This window comes from Ascaphus truei, chromosome 21, assembly GCF_040206685.1.
Source record: "Ascaphus truei isolate aAscTru1 chromosome 21, aAscTru1.hap1, whole genome shotgun sequence".
NCBI classification, from domain to species: domain Eukaryota; kingdom Metazoa; phylum Chordata; class Amphibia; order Anura; family Ascaphidae; genus Ascaphus; species Ascaphus truei.
This window is the reverse complement of record NC_134503.1, coordinates 15747015-15771476: the sequence shown is the minus strand read 5'-3', so window position 1 is coordinate 15771476 and position 24462 is coordinate 15747015. Positions and strand designations below refer to the sequence as shown.

The window sequence follows — 24462 nt, the reverse complement described above, 5'->3', positions numbered from 1 at the left end:
CCCAAAGTCACATACCCACCGACGCAAAGTCACACACCCACCGACCCAAAGTCAAACCGACCCAAAGTCACCCACCCACCGACCCAAAGTCACCCACCCACCGACCCAAAGTCAAACCCACCCACCCACTCAGTCAAGTGTCACACACCCACCCAGTCACCCACACACTCAGTCAACTCAGTCACCCACCTAGCTGTCAAGGGGGGGGGGAAGCCTAACCCTGTCGTAAGCCCCCCCAAAATTACATCCCGGGCAACGCCGGGTCTCTCAGCTAGTATATATATATATACACACACACACCACACACACACATATATATATGTATATATATATATATATATATATACATATATATATGTATATATATATATATATATATATATATATATATATATATATATACACCACACATACACCACACACACACACACACACACACTCACCACATACATACATATATATATATATATATATATATATATATATATATATACACCACCCACACACACACACACCACACATATATACATATATACACACACACACCACACATATATACACACACACACCCTGCAGCCCGTTTTTCACACACACACACACACACACACACACACACACACACACACACACACACACACACACACACACACACACACACACACACACACACACACACACACACACACACACACACACACACACACACTGCTGTCTGGTGGCTTTGTAGTTGCAATGCCGGGCACTGAAGTTGCAATGCCGGGCAGGCTGCAGTCCCATTGGATGGGAGCGGTCACGTGACCGCTCCTCTGCTTCCCCTCAGAGGTTTTTTTTTTTTTTTTTTAAATGAGCTAGCAGCCCTTGTTTCCCGCTGCTGGCGGCCCTGATCGCGGCGCCCCTCTAGCCAAGCCGCGGCGCACCAGGGCGCCGCGGCGCACAGTTTGGGAAACACTGTATTAGGGCATTGGTGTTGGACGCAGGCCAATGAGAGGTGTGTGCGGGGGCGGGCATTGGACGCAGGCCAATGAGAGTCAGTGAGGGGTGGGACGCAGGCCAATGAGAGGTGTGCGGGGGCGGGCATTGGACGCAGGCCAATGAGAGTCAGTGAGGGGTGGGACGCAGGCCAATGAGAGGTGTGCGGGGGCGGGCATTAGACGCAGGCCAATGAGAGTCAGTGAGGGGTGGGACAGTGTGGCATTGGTGTTGGACGTAGGCCAATGAGAGGTGTGCGGGGGCGGGCATGGCCTGAGCCGGAGTGACAGGGCCAAGGTCCAATGCGATTGACCCTTGGGACGCAGACATACAGTGATTTCACAAATATATAGTAGATAGTTATCATATCCCCTCTTAGACGCCTCTTTTCTAATGTAAATAAATAAAATTTAGCTAGCCTCTCCTCATAAGTTAGATTGTATATCTTCTTTATTAATTTGGTTTCTCTTCTCTGCACTCTCTCTAGTTCCATAATGTCTTTTCTAAGCAGTGGTGGCCAAAGTTGTACTCCATATTCAAGGTGTGGTCTAACTAATGCTTTATAAAGGGGCATAATTATGTTAATTTTCCTTCCATCCATTGCCCGTTTAATGCAAAATAAGATCTTGTTTTCCTTGCAGCTACTGCATGACTTTGGTCACTATTGCTAAGCCTGCTGCCTAAAAGCACTCCTAAATCCTTCTCCATCAAGGATTCCCCCAATTTATCCCTATTTAATTTCTTAGTCGCCTGCTTATTCTTGCTTCCCAAATGCATAACCTTACATTTATCTGTATTAAACCTCAACTGCCATTTACCTGCCCAAGTTTTCAGTCTCTCCAAGTCCCGGGGATCGCAAGAGACCTCTAACTGCTTAACTTACCTTGGTTCCAATGACACATCTCCATGGCAACTGGCATCAAATTACGCCGTGGGGGTCATTTGACGCCACAGCCATGTAGGGGGGGGGGGAGGGCGGGAGGGCACAAGCCGGAGGGGAGAGGAGGAAGGGGGGGTGCATGAAGGTAAGTTTGCGCACGCCTGGACTAGGGCATAAGTGAAACAAAATACTTTTATACATTGATATTAATAGACACTTGTTTGTATTCACTCACATTTTAAAGCCAAACCTCTCACTCTCTCACCTTGTAATGTGTGAGGGAAAAACACCTATCTCTGGCTTTGCCATAATGGGCTATACTGTCCATTTAGTTTGGAAACCATTTGGATCTTCAGACTCCCTCAAAGCTCTATCAGCACTTTTCCAGCCACAAGCCTGAGTGTGGCAGTGTAATAATACATATTAGAGTTAGTGGTGATTGTCCCTTATGAGATAATGTAATTACAGTATCTCTCACAGGATTTCTGAAAGGAAGAATGACACAGTGAGACTTTACACTTCCTAAAATTCCAAGGCGACTCAGACACCCTATTTTCATATAAGAGGACCTAATGATCCTACTAGCTGGTTATAAATAATCTCCTCATCCTAAAAAAAACAAACCCCCATGCCAAATGTAAATGTGACATTAGGGCACAGTTATATGTATGTGTTAAAGTACATGAATGGAACACCCACAGGTATTGTGATGATTGAGTGAAGAGATAACAAACCTATCTGGCCCTACATGGGGACAAGTCGCAATTGCCTGCACTTTAGTGAAGATACTCCTACATCTGAAAGTTCAGTGCTAAGAGGAACCAGATGATTGGGCCTATGTGCCTTGATTGAAAGATTGTGACTGATCATTCTCACAGCCTTGAGTTCTATTCATCAAAAATAATCAAATAATCATGAACTTGACCGGATGCTGTAATCTTACTTTGAAATTTAGAACGGAAGTGGCCTGGCTGGTCTGTCTTGAAGTATATCATGGTCTTCTTTACACATATGTTCATCCTGGAATATAATGACAGGGGGAGCAGTGGTAAATGAGTATTCCATCTCTAATCTCTATATTCAGAGCTCCCCCTGTGTCCTTGTATTCAGGGGCTTATAAATAAATAAAAACAACCCTGTCACCTACTTGTTCCCAGACACCCATCTCACCCAGGATGTGGCCGTTCTAAAATGGGGCTCAGTGCATATCAGTAATTTCTAGCCCTATTAAATCATAAACCAGTGGACATGCAATGCACCTCCCTGATGAAGGGGCCCTGAGATGGCTCCAAAACATTGGATACCTATGGATTAAGTACCCTTTTATTTTCATCTTCCTGTAGCGCTGGGTCTCCTTCCCTAGTCATTTGATTTTGGTGAAGTATCTTTTTTTATACTTTTTATGACGCGCACTTGCCAATTGTGAGCTAATTGTTCTATGTATATGGTGTGTTTTCTCTCCACATTTGTGTGTGTGTATATATATATATACATACGTGGGGTCCAAGTGACAAAGCGAGGGAGAAATTTTTGTCGGATTTCCCTTACAATCACTAGGCTCAATACAGTGGACACATTACCTTTACCATCACAGCTGATATTGGACCCCTCTATCCTGGTGACGCTCTGCAATTCTCTCAACTGCATGTGTTTTTGATCCCTGTGATGTGAGTGCAAGTCTTGCAGACTCTAGTCTTTCACTTTATTACATTTCTGGTTTTATACTATGGGACTGGCACTCCTCTCTTTTCTCTTTTTTTATTTAGGTAATTTCGTGATCCAGCTAAGATCACCTTGAAGCAGCTGCCTCCTCCATAAGTCACTGTTCTTTCAAATTGGACTGCTTATGTTCATCAACATTTTGGGACAGGTTTGAAGTTTCTTTTTATCATTATTTATACTGTTGTGGTTATATTTGTATTTTTAGTGATATTTCAACTTTGCACTATTTCCCACACAGTTACCTAGCTTAATGTTATTTCCTGTCCTATTGTCTTGATTTCAGATGCACACTAGTCAAACGCTGCTGTGTGTGTGTGTATGTTTATATAATATATATATTTATATAAATATAAATATATATTTATATTTATATGTTTATATAATAATATAATACATATATATATATATGTATATACATACACACACACACACACACACACACACACACACACACACACACACACACACACACACACACACACACACACACACACACACACACACACACACACACACACGCATATAACTGATATAAATAACGCATTTGTAACAGGCTCTATAGTCTCCCCGCTTGCACACAGCTTCGGTACAGGTAGGGAGCCGGTATTGCTGTTCAAGACATGCTGACAGGCGCATGCGCGAGCTACCATTTGCCTATTGGGCGATATGTCATTACTTGCGAGTGTACTTAAAGTGAGTGTCCTTAAACCATATATAAGGGACTTGTTCCCGAAACGCGTCAGAGTTATCCTGTACCCCTCACTTGTCATGGAATAAACTATTTTTTAACCCTTTTTTCTGGTTTGTGGCCCCACTCCTTGCTACTGCTGTGCTCCGTTTTGGACCTTTTGGGACTCCCATTCAACGTAGTAAGGAAAAAGCTATATAACGCCTGTTGGAGAATAGACTGTGCAGAACAGAAACTACTAAACATGTCACTGCTATTAGTTTGTTTCCAGGAGGAACTGGCCAATTAAACCAGACTTTTGAAATAATATGAAGGCCATGGAATTGCCTTGGTAATGTGGTCCGAGGCAGGGACGTCAACAGGGGGTGAGTGCCGAGTCAACTGTCCCGGGCTGGGCAGATGTGGGGGGACCCCAGCTCTCCCCCGCAACTGGTGCGGCGGGCCCGTCCCACCTCTGTGCCTGGCATCGACCCCCCTTGGGGATTATTGTGTGAGTATTGTTGTGTGGGGGAGTATTGTGTGAGTATTTTTGTGTGGGGGTGGAATTGTGTGGGTAATGTGGGAGCGGTGCGTGTGTGTGTCCGGTGGGGGGTGGGGAAGCAGTGAGATGGAGAGAATGGAGCAGTGAGAGGAGTGAGTGAGGTGAATGAGGGAGAGAGGGGAGGTTGAGGAATGAGAGGTAGAAGGTAAGACGGTGAGGGTGATAGTGAGAGGTGGGGTAATAGAGGTGGGTGAGAGAGCGAGGAGATGTGGAAGAGAAAGAGGGGGCTTCAAGTGGGGCCGCCGACAGGGGGGGGGGGGCTGGTGGAAACTCCCAGGCTAATGAAGAGATAACTTATTGCTGCAGCATAAGCAGGTTTCTTTACTTACTTGACATAAGTGACAATGACTCCCAAGTTCCCATCAGCAGTCTGTGTGATGACAGTGGTGCCCAATTTCATGTTCAGTTTATTGGGCTGGAGCCAATCGAAGTTGGAGGCCACAGCAATTCGGTACCACTTCCCTATAATCTAGAAGCATAGGTCCATTAAAGGGACAATTCTTATAATCCCGTCATTTACCTTCATCAGGTTCAAGAGACATCAATGACCTGATACAACGTGGTTCATTTTTAACCCCCTGAGTTCGTAGCAATGTGTCAAAAACCCCTCTGGTTCTCAAGGTGTTACATGTAGTTACATAACCATTGTAGTACTGGTACCAACAAAGCGCAGTGGAGAATCAGGCTAGTTATTGCTCTTCTGACTGCAGGACAGCACTACATCTACCAATAGCAAAGATCTATTTGAAGGATTTTGTATTTCTTTGATAAATACAGTTGATGTTTTTGCTGGAGTTCTGCTTACAAATACCCCATGTGGCAGACTCCTCATTATAAACGGCACAATCCCCTGCACAGCTGCAGAGCTAGTCTGAACTTTACATGGATTGAACTGTATCTCCATTCTGCCATATTTTCAATGTTCTGTATACTACAGTATGTGCAAAGTTACCGAGATATATACATTTAGAGCTGCAATCCATGCTGCTCTTTTACATGGTCATAGCATAAAGATCCCGCAGGACTGGTTCATGCTATTTTAGCTCCGGGATCTTTCCACCGAAAAAAATTATAGTTTTTTCCTTCGGACATTGTTATTTTTTTCTGGGGTAAACAAGCGAGGTACCGGGTCCCCCTCAATAGACAGCCTTGGCATCATTGGGAAATGTCATGGAGAAAATTGCTACTTACCTACTCATCAAGCATTGCCCCCTATTTATCTATGTAACCAGTATTGCTTCAGGCTACCCAATTCGCCAAATCCTACTTCTATGTAGCGAGCAGAAACACACAGAGTACCACACGCACCCATTGCACAAACAGTGTTGTGTCAAGCTCCTATTTTGTATAGAAATGTTATTCCATAGGCAGTGCAAGCTGCCTATCCAGCAGAGGCTGCCCTGCCAACTATATATATAGATATAGCATATAAAAACATTACTTGTGAGCACATTCACATGTCTTAGACAGGTCTGCAACTCTGCTTTTTGCTATTAGCAATTATCACCTAGCATACAGTGCTTCCACTGCAGCAAGGGACACTGGGAAATGACATGCAAATGAGCACACAGTGCCACCTTTTGTCTTAAAGCCATAATTACATGACACCCTTAAGCCAATGCTTGCTGCTTTAATCACGGCTTGAGTCACCTTTTCATCCACAATAACCTAAAGAATGTGTGGTGAAGACCTACTCAAGTCTTAAATTGCAAAGCCAGTACAAGCAACCTCACGCTAATGAGACCACAAGGTCAAAACAGCCTGTCTGTGAGTGGGTTCACTGGCTTTGCATCTCATCCCAGGCTATGTTTAAAAGCTGTGTTTAAAACAGCAAGCATTGGCTTAAGGGTGTCATGTAATTATGGCTTTAAGATAAATGGTGGCACTGTGTACTCATTTGCATGTAATTTCCCAGAATCCCTTGCTGCAGTGGAAGCACTGTATGATAGGTGAAAATGGCGAAAAGCAGGGTTGCAGACCTGTCTAAGACATGTGAATGTGCTCACAAGTAATATTTTTATATGCTATACGGTGGAGGGTTTTTAGTCACCTTTTCACCCACCATAACCTAAATAATGTGTGATCTATCTATCTATCTATCTATCTATCTATCTATCTATCTATCTATCTATCTATCTATCTATCTATCTATCTATCTATCTATCTATCTATCTATCCACACACATGACAGAGTAGGAAGTGCAAGCTGCCTACCCCACAGAGACACTGCTCTGCCAATCCACATTTTATATATGTACAGTATCATATATAAACAGTGTAGACACCATTTGTATATAAAATAGTATAGAGTATTTAGCCGATCACCACTAGCTCACCTCAGCTTGCCATACTTACTTTATCAGCCTGGAAGTCTGGTTGAACGGGAATATCAGACTGTGCACACACGGCACACAAGGCAAACAGGGCCACCAAGCCCAAACTAAGCGGAAGTCCCTTCATGGTGCAATCTTGGTCCCAGGAATTATGATGTTTCCTTCTGTGTATGTGAGCAACGCACTGAATCCTGGCCACTTTTATACAGAGCTGGATAACACAGTTAGACAATCACACAGCTGGGACCAGATCATGTGGCTTAGAGACTGGCTTTGGCAAGTGCAAGCATTACCCTCTGTGCCCCCCCACAGTTGAGCTGCAGAGCCAGAGAACGTTATGGAATGTACCCAGAGGGCAGGGGAGGAACCTGGAACAAGGAGGGGGGGGGGGTTGTGATTATTTTTGTAAGGGAAGAAGGGTATGTCATCGGTTGTGTAACCAGTCCAGCTGTGAAACCCATTGGGGCCGATTCACAAAGCAGTGATAAGTGTTTGTAAGTGCGTTAGATGCTTTTATGGCGCAATACTGCCTGCTGCGCGGTTCACAAAGCTGTGATAACTGTGCTGTATCGCGCTATAAAGGCTTTTAAAGGGGTCTCTCGGTGGTCCCCGTGGGTATCTGGGGGCCCTCAAGTGGTCCTCGCTGGTGTCTGGGGGCCCTTTGGGGGTACCCACTGGTTTCTGGGGACCCTTGGGTGGTCTCTGCTGGTGTTTGGGGGCCCTTAGGTGGCCCCACGGGTGTCTGGGTGCCCTCAGGTGGTCCCCACGAGTATCTGGGGGCCCTCGGGTGGTCCCTGTGGGTGTCTGGGGACCCTCGGATGGTCTCTGCTGGTGTCCAGGGTTCATTGGTTGGTCCCAGCAGGTGTCTGGGGGCCCTCGGGTGGTTCCCACGGGGTTCTGGGGATCCTCGGTTGGTTCCCGCGGGCTTCTGGGGGTCCTCGGGTGGTCCTCGTTGGTATCTGGGGGTCTATGCTGGCCTGCGGTACCAATAATGAGCTTTAAAAAAAAATCTACACATACATTCAAATAAATACACCCTCCCCCCCCCCCCCAAATACATACAGTACAGTAATTGGCACAATAACTATTATCCAGTTATGGATAAACATTAGCCAGCCAGCATAAATAAAGTTAATTAACCTTTCTACTTACCCCTGTCATCATGAAGGGCGCCCTCATCAGCATACTGCAGGGCCATGTCCTCTGTTGCCAGAAAGAATACAAGAAATAATGCAATCTAATGGTCAAAACACCTTAATCATCTTAGCGGTTAATAACCGCTATAGTAATTAAAGGGTGAACCCACCCTCCCCTGCTATCCCCCCAGGAGGCTTAACCATCCACCCTGGGCCCAAAAGGAGGTGACGTTACTTTAAGGGATGATGTCACATCCTTTTGAACTAATGTAACTTATCACATGGTATAGCAACATCCCCGGCGCTCCCTTACCTCCCCGGCGCTCCCTTACCCCCCGGCCCTACCTCCCCGGCATTCCCTTACCTCCCCGGCGCTACCTCCCCGGCGCTCCCTTACCTCCCTGGTGCTACCTCCCCGGCGCTCCCTTACCTCCCCGGCGCTACCTCCCCGGCGCTCCATTACCTCCCTGGCGCTACCTCCTCGGCGCTCCCTTACCTCCCCGGCGCTACCTCCCCGGCGCTTCCTCACTGGCCGCTGGGGGCAATGCAGCCTCCTCGGATCTGCGCCAGTCCCACTCTCCACCACCTCTCACTCCCGTCGTGTGTGTGGAGAGGGACAACCCCCTCCCCGTCCTTTGCCCCCCACACCCCCCGCCCTTTGCCCCCCACCCCCTCCCCACCCTTCACCCACCACCCCCTCCCCGCCCTTCGCCCCCCTCCCCCTCCCTCCCCGCCCTTCGACCCCCACACCCTCCCCGCCCTTCGCCCCCCACCCCCTCCCCGCCCTTCGCCCCCCACCCCCTCCCCGCCCTTCTCCCCCCACACACTACCCACCCTTCGACTCCCCACCCCCTCCCTGCCCTTCGTCCCCCACCCCCTCTCCGCCCTTCGCCACCCACCCCCTCCCCACCCTTCGCCCACCCCCTCCCCGCCCTTCGCCCCCCACCTCCTCCCAACCCTTCGCCCCCCCACCCCCTCCCCACCCTTCGCCCCCCCACCCCCTCCCCGCCCTTCGCCCCCCCTCCCCACCCATCGCCCCTCCACCCCCTCCCTGCCCTTCGCCCCCCCACCCCCTACCCGCCCTTCGCCGGTTGGGTTTAGGGGACATCACCCCAGACCGGGGCCTGTATCTCGGGAAGTTGGGGGTCCCTGAGGCTGAAACCAATGTGGTTCAGCTCAAGAGACCCCCTGCTCATGTACACTATTATTACAATCTATATTTTTACTGTACGATCGCCTGTAAGAGCCGTGCATGGAGACGCAGCGTCTCCATGCAACTCTTACAGGCTGCATTTTATAGAATTATTGGCACGATAGCACTGATACAAAAAAACAGGTTGCACGATAGTGACTTTTTTTTATTGGCCTTAAAAAAAATGACCTTCACGTCTTAGTGAATCCCGCTCTTGGCTTCATGTTTTAAAGTGTGATAAAATAAATCCGATTCGGACACAACAGCACTGATGTTATCACTGCTTTGTGACCCGCCCCATTAACTGCTAGCTTGTGGTAACAAAGACTTTCTGATTACGTATTTACAAAAAATTCTGTTCTGTTGACTTTTGGGTTATGAGCAGGTTGCCTTCAGTGTCCTAGGTTAACTGGAACTGTGAGGTCCCTATGCCCCTTCACCTTCTCTAATTGTATTTGCATTGAGCATACACAATATATTATGGACTCCGGAGCGGACCACCAGCAACACCCGCTGGGATGTGGCGGTGAGCGAACTCACGATATCGGACACCATACACTGTTGTGTTTAATGCTTTTAAACATTGTACACATTGTGAGTGCGATTCTTACACCTTTTTTTACATACAGTATAAACTTTTAATTTTTTGATCTGCGCAATGGTCCCTCTCTCTTTTCTATATTGAGGTACCAACTACCTGACTCCAACATATAAGAACATACTGCCATGGTTTTGGATACGCCCATATAACCCTACCACACTGTGAGTAGGCACCACATAAGGGCCACGTTTTCTTGTAATTCACATTTTCAATACATCTACACTTAGATATTTCTGTGTGTTCTTTTTCGGGGTTGAATTTCTCCTATGCTCCCCCTGGATTTTGAAGAATACTTGCTTTTTTCTGGGACCAGTGAACACCATCCCTACCAGAGGGTAAGAGCAGGGGGTTACAACCGTGTATTTTCATTATATTTTTTTCTACACAACACGATTACTGATCACTTATTCACCTTGCATTATATAATGTCACGGATTTGTCACTTGATTCACTACTATCACATTGGTGAGTGGGAGCGCCTATTTTTTCACCTCATTGTTTGCATATGGTCAAAGAACCACACAAATAAAGTGGCTCATTAGAAGATTACTGCATATTTGCACAGACCTGGCTGAAAATACTGAGCTTTGCCTATTAAATTAACCCAAATATGTGCCTGTGTATGCGCATATTTCAGTGGTTGCACTTATCCAATGTGTAATGGAGGCATCAACAAAAAGCGTAGGTTTTCTGCGCCACATTGTGTTTTTATTGAACTCTCTCAGTATTTGCGGTTGGATGGCGGAGCAGAGCGGGCGCTAGGTGCCCCCTCTCCCACTTTAGTTGCCAGTGCAGTATGTGCTGTTTGCACTTTTCTTTCTCCCTGATGCTTTCTCAGTGATGCCCGATGTTGGTTTCATCTCCTGGGCTCTGCAGTTTCATTTATCACTATCACCCACACTGCACCCAGCAGGTACCTGCCAACTCTTTGGCCTAGAGTGGCCCTGGTGTCAGTCTGGGCCCTGTCCTGGTGGTGGCAGGCGGCTTTGGGTTGGTCCCTAGATTTGGGTAAGGGATGTTGTGTGGAGTCATTGGGGAGTTCCTGAGCTTTGGCTAATTCTTCCTCACTACATGTAAGGCTGCGTCCCTGCTGGCACTGAGCGCGCTTGGCACTCAGTGCTTGACAAGTTCTCTTCTGTGAGTGTGAATCAGTCCGTTCACTCTCATGCGGCGTGCGCTTCTGCACGGAAACGTATGCTTTCCCAAGCTCGGCGCTTGGGGAGACAAAAAATATTGAGATTGATGCCCACTCAGTTGAGGTAAGTGCACACAGAACAAAGCCACACACAGCCATACACACACACACACAAAGCCATACACTCACACACACACACACACATTACACACACAAATACCCCTGATCGATGCCCCCCGCTCCCACTTGCAAAATTAGACAGGACACCCTGCGCTCATGCTTAGAGAGTTGGTGACGTCACCGCTCTCAAGCATGAGTGCGGTCAGCGCCAGCGAGGACGAAGCCTAAGGCTGAGTCCATAGAAACTCTAGCTGTGCAGAGGTGTGCTGAGGCTGAGGGAAAGCGGATGCTTTCCCTTCCTTTACTACGTGCCCGTCTGGGGGCGTGTCTGGGGGCGGGCCAGTGACATCACGGAGCTGGTGCACCCTCATTTGGCAAACCGCTCACATGACCAGCCCACCGCTAAGTGCTGACCATGCACGCGGCCTAAGAGAGGAAAAACAGATTTAGCTGACTAGCAAAACTCAGCATTAAAGTATGTAATGGCTACGTATGACACTGGACTGAAATAACATTGTTGCTACCTGCACCATTCTTTCTATCATAGTTGCGGGTAGCAGCCTTGTGTTTTGAGACATTAGCACAGACTGTTCTATTCATTGTTATTTCTAGGACCTTTGTATACTGTACATCAGCAAAGTCTGAGCTGCCATTTCTCTATATCACTGCCTGACCTATCCCTCTAATCTCACTATACTTTACAAACAAATTGTTCTGCGTTTGACCCAGAGACTTTGTCGCCGGGAGTTCTGGCTCTGGGACTCTAAATCCTAAAATGACTCCTGTCATTCTTCCTAAACACGTGTATATTTCTATTCAGCATTTACTAATTGAACATTCTAGTATGTGTAACCATGAAATAAAATGCTGCAGGCATTGGGATAACCTTTATATTCCATATGATGTGTTACAGTGGCGGCCGATCTGAGTCTAAGGGTATCATGCAGTAAGCAGCGAAAAAATGCATTAGTCAGTTTAGCAATTAGGTATGTTTTTGGCGTGTTAAAGTCACTGTATGCAGGAATGGGCGAATCAGCGGCGAATCAATGCGCCACCACCATTTGCAAATATGGCGACTCGCTTGGCGGGAATGTTGAAATGGCGTGCACGCACCGCCACTGGCGTGCACGCACCGCCACTGGCGTGCACGCACCGCCAATGGCGTTCTGTTTCTGAATCGCGCGATTAAACAACCAATGGCGTGATTGTGCGGCCTATTTAAAGGTAACATTTGTTTATATTCTTTCTCTGTGTTGTTGGGAGAGAGAGAGGGAGTAACGGACAGAGCTGTGAATTGTGAGAGTAATTGATAGACGTGTTGATGTTCTTTTTTAGTGCTGTTATATTTTGTTTAACATTTGTTGTTATTGTCTATTAGAAATTGTTTAGTGAGCTTGAGGTTTTTTTTTTTGTGTTACTTTTGAGTGCTACAGGTATGGACGGGAGGCGTGGGAGTCAGAGGACTGATGCTGGGGTGAGTGTTGTGAGTCAGGAGAGTGATGTTGCTGCCAGTGTTGATGCTGAGTTCAGTCCTGTGAGTCAGGACAGTGATGCTGGTGTGAGTGTTGCTCCTGTGAGAAGTCGTGTGAGAGAGGGGAGTGATGCAAGGGTGAGTGCTTCTCATGTGAGTAGCCGTGTGAGAGAGGGGAGTGATGCAAGGGTGAGTGCTTTTCGTGTGAGTAGCCGTGTGAGAGAGGGGAGTGATGCTAGGGTGAGTGTTGCTCGTGTGAGTAAGGGGACTGGTGGTGGTGTTGCGCGTGGTGGTGGTGGTGGGGGGGTGCGTGGTGCTGTTGCGGGGGTGCGTGGTGGTGGTGTGCGTCGTGGTGGTGTGCTGTCTGATGGTGCATTGCTTCTGGATTCTCTACCATTGGAAGAAGGGGAGTCCAGTCAGCATCAGGCAGGTGCCAATGCAGCACGTGCTCCAAGGAAAAAAAACAGAGTGCCAAGAAATAAAAGATTTAATAATGCTGAAATGACAGCCCCTGTGACGGTCATTGTGGCAAAATATGATCAGCTCTGTGGTCATTTAGTAGGTAAAATATTTTAATCCTTGATTATGTTTTAAATTATATTCCTATGATTATGCATCAATATGTTGTAATACATGTGATTTCATGGCCTTTATGTATGTCAGATGTTATACATGGTATATATGGCAGTATGTAAAGGAGGTTATGTATGTATGTAAATGTCATTTATGTATTTCTAAATATAATGCATGTAATAGATCCGAGAAGATAATAATTGTATGCACATTATCAGTTAATCTTACAACTTAAAATTGCATTTATATATTATAATTGAGGTCATGTTCATTATTGATTAATTTCCTTGTTCCACTAGTTGAAGGCAGCATGCAAACTACAGTGACTTTAACATCATTATTTTTCATGTATTTTACACTCTACATAGGTTATTACTATTCATGTCTAGCGGTATAAATGTTACATGTGAACAATTCCTTTTTGTATAGTTATGTATATGTTTTTTAATGTCAACATCTGTATACATACATGATATACTATATGTAACGGGTTTTGTGAACCGGCCTGACCCACCCAATCTCATATTGGCCCCTGTGGTCTAACCAGTCCCCATTACAGTGTGATGTCTGGTGGTGCACCTGTTGGCTACAGGACTCCTGAGTCTCCCGCATGATGGTGTGTGGGGATTTGCCAACCCAGACAGGCAGCTGAGGTAGTGTGCTGAGTCCTACCTATATCCATTGCAGCGCCTCCACCTCATCAGGATCCCTGCGTCCGCATGGGGATGGTCCTGGTGAGGAACTCCTCGGTGGTGCCCCTCTTTGTGCAATAACTCCACACTTGCACAAGAGAGTGTTGATAATCAGGAACATCTTTATTGTACGGTGGGCCATGCTGCCCTCCACAATGGGGTGTAATCAGCCCTCCATCGTTCACCGCACTTCCCTTTGAAAGGTAATGTCCTCCTAGATTAGGGATTCCCTATCCCCGCAGTGATATCTTATTCTGTGCCAGGTCCCTGGACACAGTCTCCTTATTCAGCTACTATAACATAACACTTGAACTGCTCCTTCTTTTACTCCTCCTTCTACAGAACCTAACTTTGGACACAGTGCTGTGCCTTATGTATCCTTTGGGGGCTGGCACAACTCTGACATCACTAATTATGGAGTCAGAACCTGTGACCACTCCCATCCATACATAGGGCACCTCACCAGGGTGTGAGGGCAAACCTCCATAATTACTGCTGGCATGTCCACAACTTACCAGGCCTTACTGTCAGCAGGAGAGATGACTGCAGCCATTTTACATGCCCGCTACATATATATTCCCCCATACACAGCATATATCTATATCCAGTGGTTGACAAATCACCAAAAAATCTACTCGCCACACAAAAAAATCTACTCGCCACCTAGTACCAAATGTGTGCTGCTTGGGCCAATATTTACTCGCGGGGGTTAAATCCACTCGCCCGGGGCGAGCAAATGTATAGGTTTGTCGAACACTGTCTATATCCATACTGTTACTCTCCCTCTGTGTACACACACAACACAATCGCTATACACACACAAAATGGTGGTACACAGAACATAATAAACGCACACACCACACCTCACATACGAAATTGAGTTGTAACAGTTATCATAACCATGAACCCCATCCCCCCACCCCACCCACACATCAACATAATGTTACACTCAAATGTTGCATTAATGGAGGGGAGGAGTCCAATTGTGTCTGAGTTATTGTCCAATCCCCTGTCGTCTAACTGTTAGGCCTAGTTTAGGGTGCTTCCTTTGGAGGCAGTGCGTGCGGACATGAGGTACAATGTATTTAATCAGAACTGTGGTTGTCATAGTAGCAGCTGGCCTGTCTCCGAATATGGAGTTTATGCAGGCTAAAGTTCAATGAAGCAAACCATATGTTTATTTAAGCTGCTGCAGCGTCACTGTGACCTTGGCAGCCAATTACATCATTCTTGAGAATGAGTTCAAGAGTGCAACTTCTATCCCTAACCTGGCGTCTGTATCCCCTCCCCCTCCCTGCCTCCTCAACACGTGATTAAATCTGCTGACAGTATCAACACACATTGGCCATCACACTGCCGCCCTCCCTCAGTAACGCACTCCCTCCAACTCCTGGTTTTGCCACCCTGAACGAGGCATAATGCTGAATGTATGAAATAAAAAACACATTTTAATGTTCTTGAATGTGCCACATTCTTGCATGATTAGAACACATAACATTATGTAATCCTACTTCAGTGCTGCTCAAATAATGATGAAGTTACCCACAATAATGGCATGTTTCAATAAAATTACATGTTCACGTCAGATGGATAAATTAGTGGCTGAGTTGTATTAATTTCTTCTTTGAGGCAGCTGTGCACAATTTTCTTGTGAAGCAAAACATGTACTGTTTGCTGCGTTATCACCCTGGGGTTCTGCATGTGTCTGTGAAAGCATTCTTTGTAAAGATGGGTGTATTTTGACATCTTCTGACTATCATTCTACATTTATACCATGATGTCTATATTTTGATGTACACCCATGTATGTATTATTTTATGTGCCACAGTTTTCAAATTATTTGTCATATTCTAAAATTTTACACTATTGCATGCATTGTTGATAACTGAATTTAAAATATTCTTGATTTTACTACATTATTCTATTCTATTTAAAGGCAGGACCAGTTCCACAATTTGCCGTCAGTTATGGGAGGATATTCGGGTTGCGGTCTCAGCATGTGGAAATCAGGTCCGGACATTGAAGAATTGTAAAAAAAAAAAAATTGATGATATACGGAGAAATTTGAAAAATGCCATTCAATTTGGCCGCAGGCATGCTTCCGGGACTGGAGGTGGACCACCAGCATCACCTATTACATTCACCCCTTTGGAGGAGATGTTGAGGGAAAAAGTATTACCTGTTGTCATCTCTGGATTATCTGGAGACAGAGACATAGGCGTTTATCAACAAACTTTTCCACAAGGTGATTAATGTCTATATATGTCATGTTGTTTATAAGAATGATTATTATAATGTGACAGTTGAAAAAAACATGACCAGGGAGGTTCCAGGCGGTTCCCCTCTCCCCCCCGCCTTGTACCCACATGCAACATACAAATAAAGACAGGAAACGGGAGCTGGAGGTAAAATGGCCGCGGCTATTTATTTATACAGAAAACCTAATGGGGTAAATGCACTCCCTGCCAGAGTGCTCCTTTGTCAGGAGGGGGAGGGGACGGTCAGCCGGCCCTCGAACCGCTGACCTCGTGTCCCCTACGCGAGCGGGCTCTCGAGGTCATGGATAACTGACCTTGCCCACTCGTACTCCCCCCGGGCTCAAACGGCCCAGCTCCCAGTCTGGCAAGAACAAGCACCCACCCCCCAAGAGCCGCCGCGACAAAGGCAAAACTGGACAATGACCCCTCCTGCTCGGAACCTCGTCCTTTCACTCAGCACAGTATCAGCTGTTCGTGCTGTAACGGAACAAAGGACCATTAACACGGCATACAATGCATATGTCCACATTCCTGGGAATACCCTGCCCTGCTCAACCTTCTGCTGCCGTTCATTACATGGTTGCAATCACTAACTAAGGGGATGGGTGGGTGGGAAATCGTCTGGCGGGCAGCAAAAGAGGATGTGCTGCCCGCCAGCCTGGCCTTAAGTAGGCCTTCCGTGAACTCCTCCCCTGTGCTGGGGAGGGAGGTGTGGGGGCGGGCCAGCGAGGGGAAGGCCGGACCCCCCCGGTCATGAAGCCCCCCCGCCTATGGCTAGGGGGTGCCGCTTGACCAGGGAGGTTCCCGGCGGTTCCCCTCTCCCCCCGCCTTGTACCCACATGCAACATACAAATAAAGACAGGAAACGGGAGCTGGAGGTAAAATGGCCGCGGCTATTTATTTATACAGAAAACCTAATGGGGTAAATGCACTCCCTGCCAGAGTGTGCTCCTTTGTCAGGAGGGGGAGGGGACGGTCAGCCGGCCCTCGAACCGCTGACCTCGTGTCCCCTACGCGAGCGGGCTCTCGAGGTCATGGATAACTGACCTTGCCCACTCGTACTCCCCCCGGGCTCAAACGGCCCAGCTCCCAGTCTGGCAAGAACAAGCACCCACCCCCCAAGAGCCGCCGCGACAAAGGCAAAACTGGACAATGACCCCTCCTGCTCGGAACCTCGTCCTTTCACTCAGCACAGTATCAGCTGTTCGTGCTGTAACGGAACAAAGGACCATTAACACGGCATACAATGCATATGTCCACATTCCTGGGAATACCCTGCCCTGCTCAACCTTCTGCTGCCGTTCATTACATGATTGCAATCACTAACTAAGGGGATGGGTGGGTGGGAAATCGTCTGGCGGGCAGCAAAAGAGGATGTGCTGCCCGCCAGCCTGGCCTTAAGTAGGCCTTCCGTGAACTCCTCCCCTGTGCTGGGGAGGGAGGTGTGGGGGCGGGCCAGCGAGGGGAAGGCCGGACCCCCCCGGTCATGAAGCCCCCCCGCCTATGGCTAGGGGGTGCCGCTTGACCAGGGAGGTTCCCGGCGGTTCCCCTCTCCCCCCGCCTTGTACCCACATGCAACATACAAATAAAGACAGGAAACGGGAGCTGGAGGTAAAATGGCCGCGGCTATTTATTTATACAGAAAACCTAATGGGGTAAATGCACTCCCTGCCAGAGTGTGCTCCTTTGTCAGGAGGGGGAGGGGACGGTCAGCCGGCCCTCGAACCGCTGACCTCGTGTCCCCTACGCGAGCGGGCTCTCGAGGTCATGGATAACTGACCTTGCCCACTCGTACTCCCCCCGGGCTCAAACGGCCCAGCTCCCAGTCTGGCAAGAACAAGCACCTACCCCCCAAGAGCCGCCACCGACGGGCCTATTTAACCCCCCTTAAACTAGGCCCGTACCGCCAACCCTCCAGACCCTCTCGAAGCCCTCCCGGAAACTGAAATAAGTCTATCCCGCCTGGCATGCCTAGCACCGGGACCCATGCTCCTCTACCAGCTCAGCCTGTCCTTACCATTTACCTGGGGCTGCCAATCGCGCCTGGAGCAGTAGTTACTCAACTTGCCATGGTTTTTAAAGATGCCCTGAGAATCGCTTTTTTCGCTGCACTATCCCTCACCCGGTCCCGGACATACCCACCTCCGGAGCCGCAGGCCGCCTTTGCCCCACGCTATCTGGGATTTCGCCTTTTTTACTGCTGCAGGCTTCTTACCCGCCCTCAGCGACCCCTGGGGAATAGACCCTGGCAGTGGACTGGGCCACGCCTCCTCCCTTGCTCGCTGTGTCGCACACTGCAAGCCTTGACGCCTTGCCCTATCTCCTCGATGCCGCCCTAAACGCGACTCCTTACCATTACCCGATACGCCATATGCCGTACCTTCCACGGCGTGTCCCCATCAACCGCCCGCCGGGGCTGTTCCACCATCTGTGCAGTGCGTGATGCTGCCGGGTGGGTCCGCTACCGTGCCCCTGACCCCGGCCGTGGCTGAAGAATTGAAAGACACCGGGGTCCGGCTGATGGCTGTTGGTACTGGAGTGGGATTCGCGGTGCCAGTGACATCCTCAAGAGAGGCTACAATGGCCACGGCCGGAAGAGACCTGGGCCGCGACTTGGTTCTCCCTTCACCCGATGCCGTCTCCACGTAGTCGAACCATGCTGGGTTCTTTGCTCTCCGAAACACATTGGCACCAACCGCGGTTGCGGTTGGCCGTCTTGGTCTCCTTGGCCCTGCTGACTCGGCAGGCAAAATCCTGAGTAACACCGCCCGCGTCAGCAACGGGCGGCCGTGTGGCGTGCCGTGACGCCCTGTTCTGCGTCACGGAGGCTGGAAGTCGCCGCCCCTCCTTCGCGGGCCGACCTGCGCGCCGATCCGCCGTGTCCTGCGTCCCAGCTGTCGAAGTCCTCCCCACCATCGCTGAGGCCCGACCTGGCCGCTGTGCCGCCCTGCCTCGCGGTACCGTGACCAAGGGCTGCCGCCCTGCGTGCGGTTGCTGAACTTCGCCTGCCGCCTTGCACTGCAGCACCCTCCGCGCTCCTTTCCTGTGGAGCGTGGTCTCTCTGCCTGCAGCCTATCTAGCGCGCAATGCTGCCTGCGGACTGTCGCCTGACACGTTGAGCTGCAGCGCCCTCTGCTTCCCCTTCCCGTGGGGAGCAGCTATACACGCGCGCCCATACACTCGCACGCATCCACGTGCGCCAATACCCACGCGCGCCCACACACCTGCGTCCCAACAGTCGAAGTCCTCCCCACCATCGCTGAGGCCCGACCTGGCCGCTGTGACGCCCTGCCTTGCGGTACCGTGACCGAGGGCTGCCGCCCTGCGTGCGGATGCTGAACTTCGCCTGCCGCCTTGCACTGCAGCACCCTCCGCGCTCCTTTCCTGTGGAGCGTGGTCTCTCTGCCTGCCGTCTGTCTAGCGCGCAATGCTGCCTGGGGACTGTCGCCTGACGCGTTGTGCTGCAGCGCCCTCTGCTTCCCCTTCCCGTGGGGAGCAGCCTTAGTGCCACGTGCTGGTTTCACAGAGAACAACGCCTGCAGCCGCCGATCCAACCATGCCTCGTCATGGTTTTCCGCCTCGACTTGAAGGCAGAACTGCTCTGCCATCGATGCCATGCTGCTGTGTGTGGGGGGGGGGGGGGGGGATCCTCGCTTAACTTCCGGTGCTTAGCTGGGCCCTGAGCTATTCAAGCGCTGCGTGTGCGCTTGCCAAGCTGTTCTAAGCCTATCGCCGCTACGCAGTCCCCACACAGTCACCCATATACACACGCGCGCCTCTGCGTGTGCCCATATACATACGTGCGCATTTCCGTGTGCCCATATACACGCGCGCGCATTTCCGTGTGCCCATATACACACGCGCGCATTTCCGTGTGCCCATATTGTATTGTATTGTATTGTATGTCTTTATTTATATAGCGCCATTAGTGTACATAGCGCTTCACAGCAGTAATACATGTGGTAATCCAATAAATAACAGATAATATAAATAACAGATCATGGGAATAAGTGCTTTAGACATTAAGGAAGAGGAGTCCCTGCTCCGAGGAGCTTACAGTCTAATTGGTAGGTAGGGAGAACGTACAGAGACAGTAGGAGGGAGTTCTGGTAAGTGCATCTGCAGGGGGCCAAGCTTTATGTGCCATGTGTTCAGAATAGCCACAGTCCTATTCATATGCTTCTTTAAGCAAGTGTGTCTTAAGGTGGGTCTTAAAGGTGGATAGAGAGGGTGCTAGTCGGGTACTGAGGGGAAGGGCATTCCAGAGGTGAGGGGCAGTCAATGAAAAAGGTTTAAGGCGGGAGAGGGCTTTAGATACAAAGGGGGTAGAAAGAAGACATCCTTGAGAAGAACGCAAGAGTCTGGATGGTGCATAGCGAGAAATTAGGGCTGAGATGTAAGGAGGGGCAGAAGAGTGTAAAGCTTTAAAAGTGAGGAGAAGAATGGAGTGTGAGATGCGGGATTTGATCGGAAGCCAGGAGAGGGATTTCATGAGGGGAGATGCTGAGACAGATCTAGGAAAGAGTAGAGTGATTCTGGCAGCAGCGTTAAGGATAGATTGTAGGGGAGACAGGTGAGAGGCAGGAAGGCCGGACAGCAGGAGGTTACAGTAATCAAGACGGGAGAGAATGAGGGCCTGAGTCAGAGTTTTAGCAGTCGAGCAACAGAGGAAAGGGCGTATCTTTGTTATATTGCGGAGGAAAAAGCGACATGTTTTAGAAATGTTTTGAATGTGAGGGGCAAATGTGAGAGAGGAGTCGAGTGTGACCCCAAGGCAGCGTGCTTGGGCTACTGGGTGAATGATCGTAGTTCCAACAGTAATGTGGAAGGAGGTAGTAGGGCCAGGTTTGGGAGGAAGTATGAGGAGCTCTGTTTTAGCCATGTTGAGTTTAAGGCGGCGGAGGGCCATCCAGGATGATATAGCAGAGAGACATTCAGAAACTTTGGTTTGTACAGCAGATGTAAGGTCGGGTGTTGAGAAATATATTTGTGTGTCGTCAGCATAGAAGTGATAATTAAACCCAAAAGATGTTATTAGGTCACCTAGAGAGAGTGTATACAGAGAAAAGAGAAGAGGTCCCAGGACAGAGCCCTGGGGTACCCCCACAGAGAGATCAATAGAGGAGGAGGAGGTATTAGCAGAAGAGACACTGAAAGTACGATGGGAGAGGTAGGATGAGATCCAGGATAGAGCTTTGTTCCGAATACCAAGAATATGGAGAATGTGAAGGAGAAGAGGGTGGTCCACGGTGTCAAATGCTGCAGAGAGGTCGAGTAATATGAGCAGAGTGTAATGACCTCTGTCTTTGGCAGCATGGAGGTCGTCAGTTATTTTAGTGAGGGCTGTTTCCGTGGAGTGAGCAGTACGGAAGCCAGATTGTAGAGGGTCTAGGAGAGAATAGGTGTTGAGAAAATGGAGCAAGCGAGCGAATACAAGACGTTCAAGGAGTTTAGAGGCAAAAGGCAGGAGGGAGACAGGCCGATAGTTAGAAAGACAGGTAGGGTCAAGCTTGCTGTTTTTGAGTAATGGTATGACTGTTGCATGTTTGAAGGAGGATGGAAAGGTTCCAGAGCAGAGGGAGGAGTTAAAAATGTGCGTGAGCGTAGGGATTATAGTAGGAGCAAGAGGTTTTAGGAGATGGGAGGGAATGGGGTCAAGAGGGCAAGTGGTAGAGGGAGAAGAGGCGATCAACAGCGACACATCCTCCTCTGAGACAGTGGAAAAAGAGTCAAGGAAGGCAGGAGGAGAGTTAGGAAGAGGTGTAGGATGGGAGGAAGAAACAGAGGGGATGTTCTGACGTATGGATTCCACCTTTTCCTTAAAATAGTCAGCAAAGTCCTGAGCGGAGATGGAGGAAGGAGAGGCAGCGGAGGGTGGTTTGAGTAGAGTATCAAAGACAGAGAACAGTCGGCGTGGGTTAGACTTGTGCATGTTGATTAGTGAAGAAAAGTAGGCTTGTTTAGCTTGCGAGAGGGCAGAGTTGAAACAGGATAGCATAAATTTGTAGTGAAGGAAGTCTGCGAGAGTATGAGATTTCCTCCAGAGGCGTTCAGAGGAACGAGTGGAGGAACGCAGCATGCGCGTGTGGGAATTTAACCAGGGTCTAGGGTTAAAAGGGCGAGTGCGGCAGAGAGAAAGCGGGGCATGTAGATCAAGAGAGGAGGACAAGGCAGAGTTGTAGTTCCTGACCAGTTTGTCAGGGTCTGTAGCAGATCTGAGAGAGGAGAGGGAGGAGTGTAACGTGGACTCAAAGTCAGGTAAGTGAATAGAGCGCAGGTTTCTGCAGAACCGGGGTGTAGATGGAGGTGGAGAAGTTGAGAAGCGAGATAGAGAGAATGAGATGAGGTGATGGTCAGAGAGAGGAAAAGGGGAAATGGAGAAATCAGAGAGAGAGAAGTTTTTAGTGAAAACCAGGTCTAAGTAGTGGCCATCCTTGTGGGTGCTGGCTGCAGTCCACTGTTGAAGGCCAAAAGAAGAGGTTAGAGAAAGAAAGCGGGAAGCCCAAGGGAGAGAGGGGTCATCAATGTGGCAATTGAAGTCCCCAAGGAGAAGAACAGGGGAGTCTGAGGAGAGGAAGAAAGAGAGCCAGGATTCAAAGTGAGAGAGAAAGGCAGAAGGGGGATGAGTAGAGGTAGGTGGGCGATACATGACCGCCACATGAACAGGGAGAGGAGAGAAGATCTGGACAGTGTGAACCTCAAAGGAGGGAAAGGCAAGAGAGGGGGGAATAGGAATAGTTCGGTAACGGCAGAGAGAGGAGAGCAGGAGCCCCACACCTCCACCCCTGCCATCAAGGCGCGGAGTGTGGGAGAAGGAAAGGCCACCATAAGAGAGGGCAGCTTCCAGAGCAGAGTCAGACTGAGTGAGCCAGGTCTCAGTTATAGCAAAGAGAAGCAGGGAGTGAGAGAGAAAGAAGTCATGCACAGAGAGGAACTTGTTAGAGAGGGAGCGAGCATTCCAAAGGGCACAGGAGAAAGGGAGAGAGGAGGGAGGGTGGCAGGGGATGGGTATGAGGTTGGAGGGGTTAACACCAGAAGGAGTAGAAGTTGTATGTGGGAGGCGAGGACGAGAGCAAGTAGAAATAAGGCAGGGACCAGGATTGGGAGAGATATCCCCAGAAGCAAGGAGGAGAAGCATGGATAGAAAGAGGATATACATATACACGCGCGCATTTCCGTGTGCCCCTATACACACACGCGCGCATTTCCGTGTGCCCATATACACACGCGCGCATTTCCGTGAGCCCATATACACATGCGCGCGTCTCCGTGTGCCCCTATACACGCGTGCATCTACGCGCGCCCATACTCGCACGCATCCACGTGCGCCAATACCCACGCGCCTCCATGTGCGCCCATACACACGCGCCTCTGCGTGTGCCCATATACACGCGCGCCCTGCGTGTTCCCATATACATACGCGTGCGCCCGTACACACACGCGCGCATTTCCGTGTGCCCATATACACACGCGCGAATTTCCGTGTGCCCATCCACACACGCGCATTTCCGTGTGCCCATACACACACGCGCGCATTTCCGTGTGCCCATACACACGAGCGCATTTCCGTGAGCCCATATACACTTGCGCCCCTATACCCAAGCGCGTCTGTGTGCCCCTGCGCGCGCATCTACGTGCGCCCATACACTCGCACGCATCCACGTGCGCCAATACCCACGCGCCTCCATACACACGCGCCTTTACGTGCGCCAATACCCATTCGCGCATCCACGTGCGCCCATACACCCGCGCGCATCCACGTGCACCCATCCGCACTCACACCCCTTCCAAATGAATTAATTGGGGAATTCCGATAAAAGTAACCAAGCATAACTGCTAAACATTGTGATACCCATTAACAAGTATTTATCCTCTAATAATTACTACAGTATATTTATATAGTTTATAATGTCACTAGATAAAGAGCTCTATTGACATCTATGTGTGCCCCTACACACGCGCGCATTTACGTGTGCCCATACACACGCGCACATCCACGTGTGCCCATACACACGCGCGCATCCACGTGTGCCCATACACACGCGCGCATCCACGTGTGCCCATACACACGCGCGCATTTACGTGTGCCCATACACACGCGTGCATTTACGTGTGCCCATACACACGCGCGCATCCACGTGTGCCCATACA

The 24462-nt window shown here is 49.2% G+C and overlaps 2 protein-coding genes across 2 annotated transcripts in view; both read right to left on the bottom strand.

Annotated features, from left to right (window-relative positions):
- Positions 1 to 24462, bottom strand: part of LOC142472217 (lipocalin-like) — a 225673-nt gene that overhangs the window by 71682 nt on the left and 129529 nt on the right. The gene's annotated exons all lie outside the window — the stretch shown is intronic.
- LOC142472222 (lipocalin-like) lies at positions 2710 to 7471 on the bottom strand. The gene is made up of 3 exons (XM_075579115.1): positions 7156 to 7471; positions 5130 to 5269; positions 2710 to 2869 (listed from the first exon to the last, which is right to left on the bottom strand). Exons 1-3 carry the CDS (start codon positions 7258 to 7260, stop codon positions 2737 to 2739), a joined length of 378 nt encoding a protein of 125 aa, XP_075435230.1. The 5' UTR covers positions 7261 to 7471; the 3' UTR covers positions 2710 to 2736.